Source organism: Myxocyprinus asiaticus, chromosome 14 (genome assembly GCF_019703515.2).
Source record: "Myxocyprinus asiaticus isolate MX2 ecotype Aquarium Trade chromosome 14, UBuf_Myxa_2, whole genome shotgun sequence".
NCBI lineage: Eukaryota > Metazoa > Chordata > Actinopteri > Cypriniformes > Catostomidae > Myxocyprinus > Myxocyprinus asiaticus.
In genome coordinates, this window is record NC_059357.1 from 1884690 (window position 1) to 1898800 (window position 14111).

Here is a 14111-nt window from a genome sequence, read left to right on the forward strand (position 1 = left end):
GCGAAACATTGAATATAAGTGGCTCCTGGCTGATGACCCTGAAGTCACTGGTGGAGGTGCGGCATGCAATAATGCCCGGCAGGTTATTACAGCTACCTGTGCATCTGTTATTGTTATTTTGTTTCGCAAAGAATTTTCCATTATTATTCCAGTAGCATTTGTTAATGATTTTGACATGGTCAAATTATACTGTTGATCATCTGAAATCAATTTAAGGTTTTTATTTAATTTGATATGTGGTTGACAACATGAAACTCATCAGAAGAGACTTTTCCAAATTATTTTAATGTTAAAAATATTTTTTATTCAATTTAATTATTCCAAATTGTTTTAACTAAAATTATACAAAGGACAAAAATCATACTTTATCTTTAATGTGTCAGTGTCATATCTTCTATGACCTGTAGAGAGCACAACTGCACAATGACACAGAAGTCCCACGAGGCTTGTAAACAGTAGCAGTCCCTTTATACCGCATTATGACGTATATGGCAGTGCCCTCTGGGCATAACCCAGCCTGACAGCTGAGCCATAGTGTGAACGTACAGATACAGACGTAATTTCAGCCAATCCGAGAACAAGGTCACCTTTCCCATAGGAACACAGTCAGTGAGGTAAGCAGGACAAAGAGGAAGAGCAGCGGCAGCGTAATAAATGATTTTGGCTCATCTGTTTCACAGTCATGACAGATTCTCAGAAGAGGAAGACTAGTGGCTGCAGTCTGATTCTCTTCATGAACTCGGTGACCCCGTTTAAAGAGGAAGATGCCATTCATGCTGAGAGAGTGTGACAGATCATTTCACAGCAGGACATTATCAAACACAAGGAGTAATGAGCACTGTTTAAAGGGATGGTTCACCACAAAATTACAATTCTGTCAGGATTTACTCACCCTCATGTCGTTACAAACCTGCATGACTTTCGTTTTTCTTCCATGGAACGCAAAAGGAGATATTAGGCAGAATGTCCGAGCTGCTAAATGTAAACATCACTGTCAAGCATAATAATAGTAGAATGAAAGATCGCAACATAGTCTCATGACAACTCGTAAAAATAATTCCTACGAGATAGCAAAAGCCTCCTCTCTAACACTTTATCTTAAGAAAGGAAATGTCTTATTTTTTATGCAATAAAAATGACCTGTGATACATTTCCCTCGTCTCGTTACAAACCTCAATGCTTTCTTTTTTCCGTGGTAAACAAGTTATTTTACAGTTAAAATCAAGGTCAGTTTTACGGTTAGATTAAGGGGTTGAACATAGGAAAAATCGTATAACATTATTCATTGGTTTGTTTGTTTTTCTCAGTAGGAGTAAAAGTCGTACGTTTCTGTATTCGCCAACTCGTTCGATTTCTTACGATTTTGCCATCTCGTACTATAATTACGACTCAGTTCAGTAGTCCATATGACTTTTATGCTATGATCTAAATTCCACATGAATTGCATCGGGCATCAACGCTAAATGCTAAACGTTAGCATCAAGCGCCTCTTTGACCTCCAGATGGAACGCTCTCTGCAGAGAAAGTCTTGTTTTGTTTTTAGCGCTGGTTCTAGCGCCAATGCAATGTTACATCATCTGAATTCTCCGGTAATCGTTAGCTGAAGCTTCGAAAGGTTAGCAGCAATGGCGTCAAAGCTGAAATTGTTTGAACTTTGAGTATACTAATGCTTGACCGAAGCGCAACGCTGAATATTAGGTTAGCAATTATTCATGAAGCATTTGATTTTCAACCTAAATATGACAAAGCCATCGCTCACCTCTGTTATGCATAAACTCATGAGGAATCAGTGATTCATTCTGCCATCAGTTCTTCGTAAACCAACATTTGTGTGTGAATACGTAACAATGGCCGTCTGGCGGGTGTATTTCTGGTCTGAGTCATGAACTAACAGCTTGTGTGTGTGTGTGTGTGTGTGTTTCTCTGTCGATTGGGCAGAAGTTTTAAAGGATTGTGCGTCTTCTCTCCATCTGTGCTGGTCTGAATCTTCACTAAATCTCAAGATGTCAACACTGACGTCACAAGGGGATTTCAAACATCCACATGACACAACATCACCTATAAAATACAAATCACATCTACACATTTAGAATGGAAAACTACAAAGCAAAGACAGACTATTAGTGAATACACACACTGGAATAAAGCCAAAATGTGTGATTTTCTGATGAGATCTTTTGTAGATGAACACTTTGGCACTGACTCGTGATCAGCACCATAGAGAGAGATTCAATGCTATAATAAACACTTCGACTTAACATACAGTATGCCATCAAACCAACAAACTCTACATTATTTCGGCTTCTGTTCATGTTCAAAGACCAACATATTTGCAGCTATAAACTTGTGAAGTATGAACATAAACAACTGAATGACATTCAATGCAAGTAAGTCGAAAACTCTTGAATGAACCCCAGCTGTGCTGTTTCCTAAATCCTCATAACCTCGTCTTTTCCTGTTTAAAAATGTGTATATTATGTTTAAGCAACACGATCACTTGGAAAATCGACATGTAGCTGCCGAATGTTCCAGTAACATGAAAATGGTAAGTTTGTGTAGGGATCATTGTTGGGTGTAATCTGATTACAAATGTTTTTTTTTTACTGTAATCCAATTACATTTCAAGTTAAAAAAGTAGTGTAACCCCTTACATTTCCAATTGTAGTAATCAGATTAGTTACTGACTTTCAGTTAAGTACTTACTTTTCTGTGCATAACTTGGGTTTCACATTTTAGGATTTTCGCATTTCAATTTCATAACAAATGCCCAAACTGAATCGAGAACTCTTTAACAAAATACAGTTCATAAAACTTATATTATGTTATGATATATTCAAGTTTTATTAATTGCATTTTGTTAAAGATTGCTCAGTTTAATTTGATGGAAATTTGTTATGAAACTGAAATGCGTAAATGTAAACTAGTCTAAAATATTTTATTTTTTTTCGGAATGTAAAATAGTGCTATTTATGTAGGATTTAACTTCCTGAGACCGAGCGTGACTGCTGTGTGCATTTTCCATTCCCCTTTTTGATTTGTTACCAGTAGCATGTAAGAAAAATGCCAAAAAATAAAATAAAATAAAATAATAAATAAAAAAATAGCAAATAGTTTTCCTAAAATTTGATGTTCTCATATGTGGACAGCGGGACTAAGGTGTGAAATTTTAAATAACACCAAACTATAAAAAGTCCGATTTTTTTCATCAAATAGTTTATTATGTTTTCAGGAGTGTTGATTATTCATGTTTTTGAGACGTTACAGACATTACATCAGAAATTATCATAATTAATTCAGATTCAAAGTAATGTCCAGCATCATCCAATCACTGTCAACCATGTTAAAATAAAATGATACATTATAAATTCTGAATCTATGTACTGATTATCATTGTCACATGTCTGTCAAACATGTTGAGTGATCCAAACATCATCTGCAGCCTGAAACTGAACTTTTGATCAGATTTTAGGAGTGAATGCACTTAACTGCATAGAGAGCTATAGGATGCTCCCTTGCTCCCTATTTAGTGAATGACTTAACCTCCAGTGTGCTGTCTGTCTGCACTGATCTCAGAACAGTTTGAAATGCACCTTATTTTCATCTTAACTCCATATAAAGCCTCTGAAAGCAACATGTTTCAGCTTTTGGATGCATTCATTTATTCTTAATGTGATAATGTACAGTAAATATAGGATATTTTAAGGAAAATTAGCATATAGTCCATGTACGTGGTCATAGTGTTTAACAGCGTGCCGTTTCACGATGTATCAGTGCAATTTTTTAAATGGTATATCAGATGAAACTAGAGACTTTAATCTTTTCACTCAGGCAGGTTTCAATGTAAAAACGTAATGAGGTTTCTCACCAGATGTAGTTTTGGTGCCGTTTCTGCCAGAGACAAATGTAGCTGAGATCAGCACCATGTTGTTCTGTCACATGACTCCATGTGTCAAAAGTTTAACCCTTTACTGACAGCACAGAGTCTCCTGAACTGAGATCAGTCGGTTTAAGTTCAATTAAACTATGCTTAGCCTATAGCGAAGCCAAAACGTAATGTCCACGCATGTGGACACGGGGTCTCAGGAGGTTAAAACGTTAATTATGTTCAATATGTACTTCTGTTTGTGTTTCCGTGACAGCTGAGGGGCGTACATCCAGGGCTTTTATTTTATTCTGTTCAGTTCTATATTCTATTATACTATATAGAATAGAATACTGTTTTATTTAATTCTATAAAATAGACATCCAAAGCTTCTATTTTATTCTGTTCAGTTCTATATTCTATTATACTATATAGAATAGAATACTGTTTTATTTAATTCTATAAAATAGACATCCAAAGCTTCTATTTTATTCTGTTCAGTTCTATATTCTATTATACTATATAGAATAGAATACTGTTTTATTTAATTCTATAAAATAGACATCCAAAGCTTCTGTTTTATTCTGTTCAGTTCTATATTCTATTAAACTATATAGAATAGAATACTGTTTTATTTAATTCTATAAAATAGACATCCAAAGCTTCTGTTTTATTCTGTTCAGTTCTATATTCTATTATACTATATAGAATAGAATACTGTTTTATTTAATTCTATAAAATAGACATCCAGGGCTTTTATTTTATTCTGTTCAGTTCTATATTCTATTATACTTATATAGAATAGAATACTGTTTTATTTAATTCTATAAAATAGACATCCAAAGCTTCTATTTTATTCTGTTCAGTTCTATATTCTATTATACTATATAGAATAGAATACTGTTTTATTTAATTCTATAAAATAGACATCTGGGGCTTTTATTTTATTCTTTTCAATGCTAAAAAAAACATCTGAGGCTTCAGTTCTATAAAACATACATCTGGGCTTCTATTCTATTCTATTTGATAGAATTATGAGGCTTTAGTTCTATTCTAAAGCATGGAATCTGGGAATACTATCTTATAATATTCTATAAAATAAACATCTGGAGGTCTGTTCTATTAAAATAGACATTTTAAGCTTCTATTCTATTGAATTCTATAAAAATAGACATCTCTGGCTTCTATTTTGTTTTGTTCTATAAAATATATATCCAGGGCTTTCATTTTATTTTATTCTGTTCAGTACTAAAAAAATAGACATCAGAGGCTTCTATTCTATAAAAGAGAACTCTTGGCCTTCTATTCTATTCTATCGAATAGACATCTGGGGATTCTATTCTATTCTATTTTATTCTATAAAATAGACATCCAAGGCTTCTATTCTTTTCTCATATTGGCAACAAACTTCGAGTCCCCAGATGTCCTCTTTAAGATACAGCTGGATTAAAACCATTGGCATGTGTGATAGGAAAGATATGAACAGAAAACAGATGTTCACTGAACCATCACAGGAGACCAGTGACATCATGTGCTGTGTCTCAAACACTATGGTGAGCTAACTCCCTAGACAGCATTTTTCTACTGGTTTGGAATGCACATGAACTCCAAAAATACTGCACATGCATATATGATGGCAAAAAAAAAAAAAAAAAAAAAACCTTGCTGAAAAGGAATATGCATATGATGCCCAAAAATATTGCACACACGCCTATGATGCGCGTGGAACGCGGATGACCAAACGTGCTGTCTAGGTAGGCAACTCAGTAGGGTTTGAAACACAGCCCATGTGTGAAGGAGGAGAGAGTTAAACATCACTGAGATCCAGTGAGAATGACATGAGTGATAAACACTCTGTAGTTCAATAGAGAGAGATGCGCACGTTCCTTTATGACGTCATGATCGTGCGTTTGTGCGTTCGGACTTTTGCGGGATGCGAGTGTTTAAATCGCTCATTCATTCTCTGAGCGCATCAGTATGAGCTGAGTTATGATGGATGTTGACACGCGACCGTCGCGTCTCCTCCGGTAATCCGGTCACATCGAGCGGACAGCAGCATCGGTAGCATCACATCATGGATGATTCAGGAATAATCAGACGCAGACGGCTGCAGGTCAGATCACAATGCATTTAATATTACACTTACACTAAAGTACTATGGTTGGTAATAATATGGTTTTTAAACATGCATCATAGTAATGCCATATTTTTGGACACGTATGATAATGACATGGTATTTTAGGGTACGGTGGATACCTGAAATGAAATACCATGGTATTACCATGTTGTTGTTGTTTTCATTTACCATGTTGATTATGTGCATTCTGTGAGGTACCTTGAAGTACCATTTAAGTGGAATGGGTATGAATAAAATATCATGGTATATCAACGTATAGCCATGTGACCATGCATGGTTTATAAAGAGATCAATAATTCAGTCGCTTTAAATTTCAACACATTAAATGAGATCCATACAGACACACTCTCTCATGAAGAGCTTTAATGATGGGGTGTAGATGTTTTCAGTGTTGTATGTGTGTTTTGTTTTGGTGGGGAATTATATTATAGAAATAAAGAATACAAATTTTGCATAAAGAAGATAAAGTGTATTTTTTTAAAATTTTTTATGTGACATTATTTACATGACAATTAAGCACATTTCTACCCGAATTGTCATAGTAATGCAAAATTGCATTTTTTAATTTTTTTAAAAATGTTTTTAATTAAAGGAATATTCCGGGTTCAATACATATTAAGCTCATTTGATAATATTTCTGGCATAATGTTAATTTCCACACACACACACACACACACACACACACACACACACACACACACACACACACACACTCACACACACACACACACACTCACACACACACACACACACTCACAAACACACATACACACACTCACACACACACACACACACACACACACACACTCTCACACACACACACACACACACACATACATACACACTCACACACACACACACACACACACACACACACACACACACACTCACACACTCTCACACACACTCACACACACACTCACACACACACACACACTCACACACACACTCACACACACACACACACACTCACACACACACACACACTCACACACTCTCACACACACTCACACACACACATACACACACACAAATATTCAACTCTCCCTCCTTAAAAAAAAAGAAAAAGAAAAAAATCGAGGTTACAATGAGGTATTTACAATAGAAGTGAATGGAGCCAATTTTTGGAGGTTTTAAAGGCAGAAATGTGAAGTGTATAATTAGGGATGCACCGATGTATCGGCTGCCGATATGTATCAGCTGATTATCCACCAAATTTAAACCATTGGCATATCGGTTATAAGCATGAAAACACCGATATGAAAAACCAACGGTTTATTTATAATGAATTAGTAACACACTTTGTAATAACTCTATGAATTCAAATGTAAAATCCAGAAATATTAATAGCCACAATATGTAGAAGTGTTTGCACTCCTAAGAACATGTAATATTTCATTTTTATTCTTTCTCGTTGTCACATTAATGTGAAAAAATGCCTTAAACGGATGTGACAGTTGTGTAACTTAACCTATAGGCTACATGATGAGGGGAAACCATCCAAAACGCTATGAAACCAGCAGACTTTGATTTCTGAGATATCAGGAATTATATATATCGGAAATTATGTATATTGGAAATTATTTATTGTTAGAACATTAAAAAAGCATTTGTACCGCTTTGTAATTTTTTTTTTAAATATTCCTAAAACAGTGAACTGATCACAAAATAAGGTAAGTGGCAAAACACTGGTATCGGCCTATAGTTTTTTGTCAAAATCGGTATTGTTATTGACCAAAAATTTTCAAATCGTTCATCCCTACTTACAATTTTATTTAAAACTTACAGTAATTATTCTGTTAAAACTCTAAGCTCATTGTTTGTATTATTAAAGCTTTAAAGTTGTTAAAATCACAGGGTTTATGGCATTATGTATTCATGTCAATGAAGTTGACACAAGTTGTAAAATTGGATATAACTTTACACTGAAAAGGTTAGTAAAATCATGTTAACACGCACAAGCAACATTAAAAAAAATCTAAAAACAATCTTAATAACAATTTGTGCGGCATGCAGAGTTGCTGCCTATGTATGGCCTTAGAAGGTAGCTGCCTCTGTAGACAGTAGAGGTAGACCGATATATCAGTTTTATCGATTAATCAGTGCAGATAGTTGCTTTTTGAAACTATCGGTTATCTGCAAAAATCTATGCCGATAGTTGCAGAGGTCTTTGAGGATGACTAGAGGTAGACCGATATATCGGTTTTACAGATTAATCGGTGCCGATAGTTGCTTTTTGGAACTGATCAGTTATCTGCAAAAATCTATGCCGATAGTTGCAGAGGTCTTTGAGGATGACTAGAGGTAGACAATATATCGGTTTTATCGATTAATCGGTGCCGATAGTTGCTTTTTGGAACTATCGGTTATCTGCAAACATCTATGCCGATAGTTGCAGAGGTCTTTGAGGATGACTAGAGGTAGACGATATATCGGTTTTATCGATTAATTGGTGCCGATAGTTGCTTTTTGGAACTATTGGTTATCTGCAAAAATCTATGCCAATAGTTGCAGAGGTCTTTGAGGATGACGAGAGGTAGACCGATATATCGGTTTTACCGATTAATCGGTGCCGATATTTGCTTTTTGGAACTATCGGTTATCTGCAAAAATCTATGCCAATAGTTGCAGAGGTCTTTGAGGATGACGAGAGGTAGACCGATATATCGGTTCTACCGATTAATCGGTGCCGATATTTGCTTTTTGGAACTATCGGTTATCTGCAAAAATCTATGCCGATAATCGACGATAGTTTTTACATCATTTCGTCATTTAAAAATAATAGTCCCTGGTGTGTTTTGGGCTTGTTTATACTTAAAAGTCCTGCATTATTCACCAAGTCTTAATTTTTGGGTTATTATTGGGATTTTGGTTGACTAATAAAATGCATCTGGGATTTTACTCATTTTTGGACTCTTGTAGCCTCTACAGTATGTCTGTGCCCGTCATAGTAAGGAATAAGAGGAATAAGTACATTTTTTGTTTAAAAACAACCGGCCGATTAATCGATATCGGCCTATCTCACAACCTTAGGTATCATATCAGCAAAATCCTTTGATTCATTCGACCCCTAGTAGACAGCAAGTCAGATTTCAGAAAAGTCCCTCGTGCATTCATTGGCAGAGACAGCAGCTACTAATATGCATGCGGCACCCTGCTGCATGATGAGGCTGACCTTTGACCTCAGTGACTGGGTGTTGCACCATATGGCAGAAACAGTACAGGGGGTGTTAACTGAATAACTGTGCGTGTGCATCTCAGATGGAGAGGGGGACCCGAGGGACAGAAACAAATAACGGAAGGTCATTATTCTCACACATGTCACACATGTTTGAAACCCACATTATAAAACACAAACACAACATCAAAAAAACATTGACACACCTACAATTCAGAGTTTGCATCTGAAGGGCATTTACATTTGGTCGTTTCATGATCCGATTATTAAAAATGCATGTACTGACCAAGTTTAAATCCCCCTAAATGTCCATGTGCTCCTCTGTTATCAGACATTATGTTATAAGACATTCTGGCTTTGAAAAATAAAACATGCTTTTACAAGTTTCTTCATGTTTCATCATTACAGGGACATATTAAAGATTGTATTAGTCATACTGGTCAAGCTAAATTACTAAAACAAATTCAGATGTCCATCCAGTTAATTGGGCAGCATCAGGGTGGATAATAACAGGGTGGACATTCAGTGAATAAATGAGCCACAACAGGGTTCACAATAAATCAAGGGACACACAAAAATCCTCCACTATCAGTGTTAAAATGACACATTTACCACAAATGAATACATGTTAGTGAGAGAATGTAACACTAAACTCTTAACTGTATGTGGGGAAGAAAAAAAAATCCAATGATTTAGCATATATGTCCTTATCCTTTTTAACAAGCCTATCAAAATTGTAATTGGGTGAAATTAAACAATATAAATACCACACACACTTGTAATGGGGACTTAAATGACACAGAATTAATGAACTATATTTACAGGCGGTCCTGTGCGCGATGCTGCTTTACATTGAAAAACAGCTTGGATGGACACAATAACACATTCAGTGTGAACGTCCCCTACTAAACTTAAAATGAAAAACACTTTAATAGAACGACCAGGATGAAGAGAGGAATAAAGGCTTAACATGATAATAGTGTATTTTTCATTGGATTAGTGTCGTTGTTTTGGCAGTAAATAGTGTTTATCATGAGGGAAATGTAAGAAAATTATGTTAAGTGTTTTAACTACACCAGTACTACTGTACTTTTATTTTGAATTAATGCAGTAGTGCAGTTTTTCTTACCTCTCTCTCTCTTCCAGAACGAGCTATGACATATGCAATAAAATGTAATGGCATGTCATAAATAGGTGCATTTACTGGTGTTTTAAAATCCCAGTGGTGGGAAACAATTAACATGCACTTGAATGCTATATGATTTTGACCAAATGATCTTGCTTCTGACAGAAAACATGCGCTGATTGTCACTGATCGTACGTGTAAAGCAACAGCCGATATACCACACAACTCACACGAAAGGTGTGTGTTTCAGGTCAATTTCTCTCGATTTGTGAAACATTCTCAGCAGTTTGGGTGTGTGACACTAAAATACGGGACAAACAGCATCACGTATGGATTTCATACGGAAGGCAATTTTTCCCTTAATTACGGGACGATTCCTTGTTTTACAGGACGTTTGGCATATTTTGTTAATTAATTTGACTTGATACTGCTTCAGTGTGAGGGTCAGTGGTGTAACCAAGGGTGGGCTGGATTAGACCCAGGCCAACCCAGAATATTTGAGATTATTCTTTGACTTCAGATATATATTTATAAAACTGTTTAAAAAAATGCATACATTCTAATTTCTGAAAGTGTGAAAGAACTGTTTGAATGCGCCACTCCTCTGTTGTTAAGGAAAATTGGGGCAAAAACTTGGCCCACGCATTTTTATTCAGGCCCACCCAAAAGTAATTTCCTGGCTAAGCCCTGGGTGAAGGTGACTCTCTCCACTCACAGTCATAAATTCCCTCAGTCAATGATGGCGGTGACAACGGTTGTCAGGGGCGGGGAATGGCAGAATTCAAGTGATAATGCACCAATTACAACAAAGAATCTCCTGTATAGTTAAAGGGAAACTAACGACAGTAGATTATGGACTTCTGAAGCAGCAAAACAAGTGGGTATACCAAGGGTGTATGAAATATTGATCCTTAGAAGTCATTATATGTAAACAGCCCTGGGAAAAAGTACGCATACCCTATATACTGTATGTGTGTATGGCCCCGACTGCACCACTGATTGCCGGATGTCTGTTGTCCGTGTTAAATTACTGAAAAGTTCTGATGCACTTTCTGTCCTGATGCAGAGACTATTTGTAAAAATAGTTGGAGGAAAATGTGATAACTCACTGCGGTGTGTTTTCTTGGCACGTAAATGCTCTTAGGTTCATGACTCTCAGATTATGGGGTTGGCAGAGTAAATGATGCGTTTGCACCAAACAGCGGGCATGAGGCCAAGCTCGTGGCATTTCATTAAAACTGCTTCCTTTATCCTTCATTTATCAGTTGGATCGTTTGGAATTACAACAGATGTTTATCAGATGTTTTATGTCACTGTCTTTATACAACCGAAATAAAAGAGAAATAAAATATGGGTGGTTGCCACTGTGTTGCTACAAGGTTGCTTAGATGTTTCGAGTGGTTTTTAGCTTGTTGCTATGCTGTTGCTAGGGTGTTCTGGATGGTTTCGCTGTTGTTGCTTACTGGAGTCCACCCTCAATGATATGGCTCAGGTTCTTCCTTTAATATAAGTCTATGTAGTTTCATCACTATAAAATATATGGCTGATACTTTACAGAACACGTCCACAGACTCCTCACTAATCCAAATGTCATCATTTTGCACCATATTTGGTGAAGGAAACAGCACTTTTGTGTGGATGAGAAGCGTAAACATAGTGAAATTAATGCATTTTCAAACGAAAGAATATTAGTCCAAATGTGGCCTACCATGGTTGCTCTGTAGCATTTTTTCTTCTGTCCGTGAATATTCCAGATTAAATACAATTGTATCTGTGGCTGTAGAAAAAAACAAACTGTGATATGCGTATTATTTGACTAAATTATTTGAACTACTTTTTTAGGTGGAGGAATGTCTGGTTATTCGTTATAGGTGTGGTTCCTGTAGACAGTTTTGCTCCATTAAAGAATTATTTTTATTGTCATTTTATTTTAAAGTTAGTTTGTCTTTTATTTTGAATTCTTGTCTCTTGTCACTCTTTCCACTTCCTGTTTGTCGATTAGCGTTAGTATTTGTGGGGTGATGAAAGTTAACTTGATCATTCTGGCAGGTACTTTATGTTTCAAGTCAAGTTGTTAGTTCTGTTATGGTCTTTGGATCCTTGATTTATATTAGAGGTGGACCAATATATCGGTTTTACAGATTACTTGATCCCAATAGTTGCTTTTTGGAACTATCGGTTATCAGCAAAAAACTATGCAGATAGTTGCAGATAGTTGTTAATTGTGCCGAGAGTTGCATTTTGGAACTATCGGTTATCTGCAAAAAACTATGCCGATAGTTGCAGATATTTGTTAATCGGTGTCGATAGTTGCTTTTTGGAACTATCGGTTATCAGCAAAAAACTATGCCGATAGTTGCAGATAGTTTTTAATCAGTGCCAATAGTTGCATTTTGGAACTATCGGTTATCTGCAAAAAACTATGCAGATAGTTGCAGATAGTTGTTAATCGTGCCGATAGTTGGGTTTTGGAACTATCGGTTATCTGCAAAAAACTATGCCAATAGTTGCAGATATTTGTTAATCGGTGTCGATAGTTGCTTTTTGGAACTATCAGTTATCTGCAAAAACTATGCCGATAGTTGCAGATAGTTGTTAATCGTGCCGATAGTTGCATTTTGGAACTATCGGTTATCAGCAAAAAACTATACTTATAGTTGCAGATATTTGTTAATCGGTGCTGATAGTTGCGTTTTGGAATTATCGGTTATCTGCAAAAAAACTATGCAGATAGTTGCAGATAGTTGTTAATCGGTGCCGATAGTTGCATTTTGGAACTATCGGTTATCTGCAAAAAAACTATGCAGATAGTTGCAGATAGTTGTTAATCGGTGCCGATAGTTGCATTTTGGAACTATCGGTTATCTGCAAAAAACTATGCCGATAGTTGCAGATATTTGTTAATCGGTGTCGATAGTTGCTTTTTGGAACTATCGGTTATCTGCAAAAAACTATGCCGATAGTTGCAGATAGTTTTTAATCAGTGCCAATAGTTGCATTTTGGAACTATCGGTTATCTGCAAAAAACTATGCAGATAGTTGCAGATAGTTGTTAATCGTGCCGATAGTTGCATTTTGGAACTATCGGTTATCAGCAAAAAACTATACTTATAGTTGCAGATATTTGTTAATCGGTGCTGATAGTTGCGTTTTGGAATTATCGGTTATCTGCAAAAAAACTATGCAGATAGTTGCAGATAGTTGTTAATCGGTGCCGATAGTTGCATTTTGGAACTATCGGTTATCTGCAAAAAAACTATGCAGATAGTTGCAGATAGTTGTTAATCGTGCCAAACTATCGGTTATCGGCAAAAAACTATGCAGATAGTTGCAGATAGTTGTTAATCGTGCCAAACTATCGGTTATCGGCAAAAAAACTATGCAGATAGTTGTAGATAGCTGTTAATCAGTGCCGATAGTTGCGTTTTGGAACTATCGGTTATCTGCAAAAAACTATGCAGATAGTTGCAGATAAATGTTAATCGGTGCCGATAGTTGCATTTTGGAACTATCGGTTTTCGGCAAAAAAACTATGCAGATAGTTGCAGATAGTTGTTAATCGTGCCAAACTATCGGTTATCGGCAAAAAAACTATGCAGATAGTTGTAGATAGCTGTTAATCAGTGCCGATAGTTGCGTTTTGGAACTATCGGTTATCTGCAAAAAACTATGCAGATAGTTGCAGATAGATGTTAATCGGTGCCGATAGTTGCATTTTGGAACTATCGGTTTTCGGCAAAAAAACTATGCAGATAGTTGTAGATAGTTGTTAATCGTGCCAAACTATCGGTTATCGGCAAAAAAACTA

The 14111-nt window shown here is 36.1% G+C and overlaps 1 protein-coding gene across 1 annotated transcript in view; it reads left to right on the forward strand.

Annotated features, from left to right (window-relative positions):
* Positions 1-5862: 5862 nt before the first annotated feature.
* LOC127451962 (microtubule-associated serine/threonine-protein kinase 1-like) overlaps positions 5863-14111 on the forward strand; it is a 46066-nt gene continuing 37817 nt past the window's right edge. The window contains exon 1 of the mRNA XM_051717059.1: positions 5863-5975. Within this exon, the coding sequence (XP_051573019.1) occupies positions 5937-5975 (39 nt within the window). The 5' untranslated portion in view covers positions 5863-5936. The remainder of the gene's footprint in view (positions 5976-14111) is intronic.